A 4,680-nucleotide genomic window follows, 5' to 3' on the forward strand; every position below is an offset into this window, starting at 1 on the left:
CAGCTCTCGCCTGCCCACCCCCATCCCACGATCTTTAATTTGGGGTGCAGAAACAGGAGCTGTTCCCCGGGGGGCTCCGGCTCGCAGCTGGACTTGGCCTGTTTGGGTTGGTGGATGCTCGCCTGGCTGCGGGTCCCCGCGTCCCTGCACAGCCTCACCCCGGGGGGATTTTTAAGGGTTCCAGGGTGCTGGGGACAGAAGGACGTGTTCCCCTGTCTGCAGCAAGGACATGAAACGCTGCCAAGGGCCCCCTCGGCTGGGGCCACCACCCCCAGCTCCTCGGCTGCCGCAGCACTCCGATGCCCTGCTCCAGCACCCCGGTTTCTAGCTGCACAGAGGGAGACGGTCCCCACACTGGGCCTGATCCTGCAAGCCCCTACCTGGCCCCAGCCTGCCCCAATGCCTAGCCGTGTACCCCGCCCTGTGCTGCTCCATGGCAGGGGACAGGGGACAGCAGCCACCCCCAGGGTACCAGCACGGCTCTCAGCCCTGGAGGAGCTGCAGCCGCCCGTCCATCCAGGCAGGGTGCTCCAGGAGCAGGGCCCGGGGGTACCGGCATGCACGAGGTGATGCTGTGGGGGCCCCAGGAGGGTACCGGCACCCATGGGGCGATGCTGCGGGGGCCCCAGCCCAGAATAGCAGGCGGGGGGTGGGAGGCAAGAGGAAGCAGCAGCCGCAGCGCTGTCAGGCCGGGGGAGCCAGGGACCCGCCGCGGCCGGACTCGTGGCACGCTCACCGCGGGCTGGGCTGGGCACGGGGTGGCTCGTCCCCTCACCGGGAAAACCATCTGAGGCCTCGTGCAACACGCGGGGTGGTTTCATCAGCCGCCTCCCCGCGCAGCTCATTACGGCTCCACTCCTCCTGGGGCATCGCCCCGGCCGCTTGGCCACCGCAGCCATGTGGGACCCGCGGGGACACGCGCAGCCCCGGCCGGGCCACCGCTGCCACCAGCACCGCGTCACATGCCAGGGTCTTGCAGGACGGGCGCAGGGTTTGGCCCGTCCGCGGGGCAGGGGAAGGATGCTCTCCGGGAGCGGGGTACAAGGCGTTTAGGCTCTCTGCCTCCACGGGGTTCGGTGCCTCGGCCACCGCAGTGCGGCAGGGCACGGGCGCTCGGTTCCCCCCGGGTAGGTATTAAGGGCTGGGAGGGGAGGGGGGACTTTCACTCCAGATTTTAATTGCCGCGCCGGGTGATAAGGCGATAAGCAGCATTACGGCTGCAGGCGATTATCGCAGCCGGCGATGACGGGCACAATGGGGCGGCTCTGCCCGGCATTGCCACCTCCATCCTGCGGTCCAGCGAGCTGGCATCCTCCAGCCTTGTCCCCATGGCCAGGGACAGCATCGAGGGAGCAGCCTGGCTCCCGTAAGGAGCTGGCATCCAGTGAGGGCTCATGGCCGGGGACCCCCGAGCAGGAGGGAGCGGGGTTGGGGTGCAGGCCCCGGAGAAACCCCGCAGCCTCTCATCGCGTTAGTCTTCACCGGGTCCCACCTCGCACAAGCGGCTCCTCGTTAGCGTTGCCGTGATGGGGACTTAGGACGCGGCCCAGCTGGAGGGATGAAGCACCTTTCAGCATTGTCATTACGAACGAGGCCAACAAAACCCAGCGCAAGCAAAGCCCTCGAGCCCTCAAAACTTTTCAGAGAGGAGACGCTTTCCCCTGCCTGCGCTGGGCAGAGGCTCCCGCGCTGCCTGGCATCCTGCCGGCCTCCGCTCCCTCCCACGCGTGCTTATCTTTAGCCCGGGCTCTCTGCTCACTTGCACGCACCGGGCTCGCTTCCACACCCAGGCACAGCCCCTCGTCCCCGCTGTCCCTTCGCCAGCACCCGCAGCGAGGTGTCACCCCAACCTCTGGGCTGCAACGAGGTTTATAATTAACTCCCCGGATCCTCTACATCTTTAGGGGTCATTTGCATCACGCCGGAGCATGTAAACTTCCTATCCCAGCTCCTAATTAGCACACTGAGACGAAGCGAACCCCTTGAGAGCAACATGTTTTTCCGTGTGCCGCAGCCCCGGCACGGTGTGGGATGCTCGGCTTGGTACGGGGGGGTCCCAGCACTGCCTTTGACACCTTTACATCCTTCTCCATCCCTGAATGATTCCAGAAATGTTAAATCCACGAAGTTTATCCTAAAGTCAAAGCGGGTGGGTTATTAGGGGAGCGCCCGGACCCCAGAGTGGCAGAAGCAGGTCAGGTCAGGGTCTCTGAGCTCCCCACCTCTCCCATCCCCATGGGACAAAGTGGCATCGACGTAGAAACTGGGGAAAAAAGGCCGTTTTCGCCAAATTATGGGGATTTTGTTGCAAATCTGAAAGCTGAGGGTGGCTGGGTAGAAATAGGGGGGGGAAGAGTGCGGCCAGCAAGTACCCGCTGGCGGCATTCGGCAGCTTCCAAAAAGTGTTTTGTTGGAAAAAAATATTGATTAAAGTGGGAGAAAGAGTCTCCATCCCATCTTTTACAGGGAGAAGAAGCGAGCTCGGCCGGGAGGGGAAAATCTGAGCCAGGAGCAGCGAAATCCTGGGGAGGGGCAGGCCAGATGCTGCCTCGCCGGGGCTGGGAGGGCAACGGGCTTGAAACGGGGCTTTAAGGACCACCCGTCATGGATGGACACATGGCACTGGGACCACCATGGGCCGCATCCATCCCTGGCCGGTGCTGCCCTGCTCCCAGCTGGAGACGTGGCCCCGGCTCTCACCGGTCCCCGGGGAACGGCAGCGCTGGGGCCTTGCGGTGCGAGCAGCATCCTGAGCCCGGCGCAGGGAAAAGTCAAAGTTTACCAGGGTTTCTGCCGGGGGTTGACAGGCCCTTCTGCTTTTTATAGGTTGTTTAAACAACTAACCAGTATAAACCAGAGTGGGGCCAGCAGCGCGGGAAGGGGAGCGGGGAAGGCAGGAGGAGCCTGCTGGGAAGCAGGGGAAAGGAGAGTCCGGAGGGGACCGGGTGCTGTGGGAGCTTGGGGACCACCAGGGCACCAAGGGCACATCAGGGCGCTGAGGACGAGGGGTTTGCCTCCACTAACCACCTTCCCCCATCTCACAAGCATCACCCCAGCACCCAGTAAAGTCCCTGGGGGCAATTATAATTCATCTCTCTACCCCCATCGCAGCACGGGGCCCGGCCACACCATTGCCCTACGCCTCTCCAGAGCCAAATCCAGGCTTCGGCTGAGCTCAGGGGGACCCGGCCCCCATCCAGCCCCAGCCCCATGCCGGCTCCGGCCCTGCTCAGGGTGACACAGACCGAAAGTCCTACCAGCACTGCCGCAGCCCGGTGCCGTCGGGCGAAGCGCAGCGATGGGCGGAGGCTTTTCGGTTCCGAAATGACTGTGTGGAAGGAGGAAGGATTGAAACGTCCCCAAAAAAAAGAGGCAGCTCTTGCCCTTGGAAAGACAGACAGACACACGGACCCCCTCCGGGGCCTAGACCACCTTTTTTGCCTGGTGTCGGCAACACTGCTGGCAGCAGGCAAGGGAAGAAACACGCTGTCCCCACGGGGCTGGGCCGCCCCAAGCTGCAGCTGGGCATTAATACGGGAAATGATGCTCGTTGCTGCTTGAGGGTTTGCCCGGGGCAGCCAGAAGTTGCTGATGGCTGGCCTGAGCTCAGGCCCGTGGCGTTAGGGCTGTGTGGCTTACAAACCTGGTTTGCTCCTGACAATCCTGCTGTAATTCTTGTGAAGAGGAAGGAAATCCAAGGGTCTTAAATACACTAATTCCCCCCGCTCCTTCTGGGCACCCCCACGGCAGCGTGGCATGCCAGACTCTCCAGCCCCCTCACTGCTGGGATGCTTCTCCCGGGTGTCAGCAGGAATCCCCGTCCCCTTGCACCACGCAAAGTTTCCCGAACCCGTTTTCCTTCCCTGCTGCTGCGCCAGCCGGCTCTCAGCACCGGGGTATCATCAGCGCCCCAGCCTCGGAGCCGAGCGGGAACGTTTGACATCCTAAACCAAACCCGGGGCCTGCATCTACATCCCAAATCCCTCCGCCCCGCCGAGCCACACAGGTCTCCCCTACACGTCACCCGCATGTGACGTGTCCAGCTGGCAGCCAGCGACATGGAAAAGGGCCAAGGTCCAGCTCCCCAGCCGGGTCGCCCACGCTCCCTTCCCAACCGGTACCCGATGCCCCAAGGGATGTGCGTGGACCGAGGGGGCACAGCCCATCGCCTCCCCGGCGCAGGTCCCCGCCTTCCAGCTCACCCGCCAGCTGCCACGTTAATTCATTACCTGCGAAACCCCATCTCCAGAGCCAGCAGCTCTGGGAAACTTTCTCTCATTAAAAGAGTAAAGCCCCGGGGACGGGGACTCGCTGGCAATCGGCTGCAGCGGGCAGGAGGATCCGGCAGAGGATCCACCTCGCTCTCCCCACGGGGTGATGGAGGGAGAGTCACGTGTGCTGGGACATGCTGGAGATGCCACGCGCTGGCAAGAGCCATGGATGGGTCACGTCCCCACCCAGGAGCGGTGAGGAACCGGGCTGCATTTCGGCGTGTGCCATGAACTGCCAGACCGGTGCGACACCCCAGCGAAGCTATGGTGGCATCAGGCCCTGGCCCTGCATCGGGGTGGCCCGGCACTGCGTCACCGGCAGCGTTACAACTTACTCCACGTTGAGCCAACAGCCCCGCGGTGCCGTGCCTCAGTTTCCCCCCTGTGCAGTGGGCTCAGCCCCGGCGCC

General features: G+C 63.7%; 1 protein-coding gene across 1 annotated transcript in view; it reads left to right on the top strand.

Annotated features, from left to right (window-relative positions):
- Positions 1 to 557: 557 nt before the first annotated feature.
- TMEM221 (transmembrane protein 221) overlaps positions 558 to 4,680 on the top strand; it is a 13,855-nt gene continuing 9,732 nt past the window's right edge. The window contains exons 1-2 of the mRNA XM_009279848.1: positions 558 to 591; positions 1,237 to 1,366. Coding sequence (XP_009278123.1) covers positions 558 to 591; positions 1,237 to 1,366 — 164 coding nt within the window. The remainder of the gene's footprint in view (positions 592 to 1,236; positions 1,367 to 4,680) is intronic.

This window comes from Aptenodytes forsteri, unplaced genomic scaffold, assembly GCF_000699145.1.
Source record: "Aptenodytes forsteri isolate BGI_AS27 unplaced genomic scaffold, ASM69914v1 Scaffold147, whole genome shotgun sequence".
Lineage (NCBI taxonomy): Eukaryota > Metazoa > Chordata > Aves > Sphenisciformes > Spheniscidae > Aptenodytes > Aptenodytes forsteri.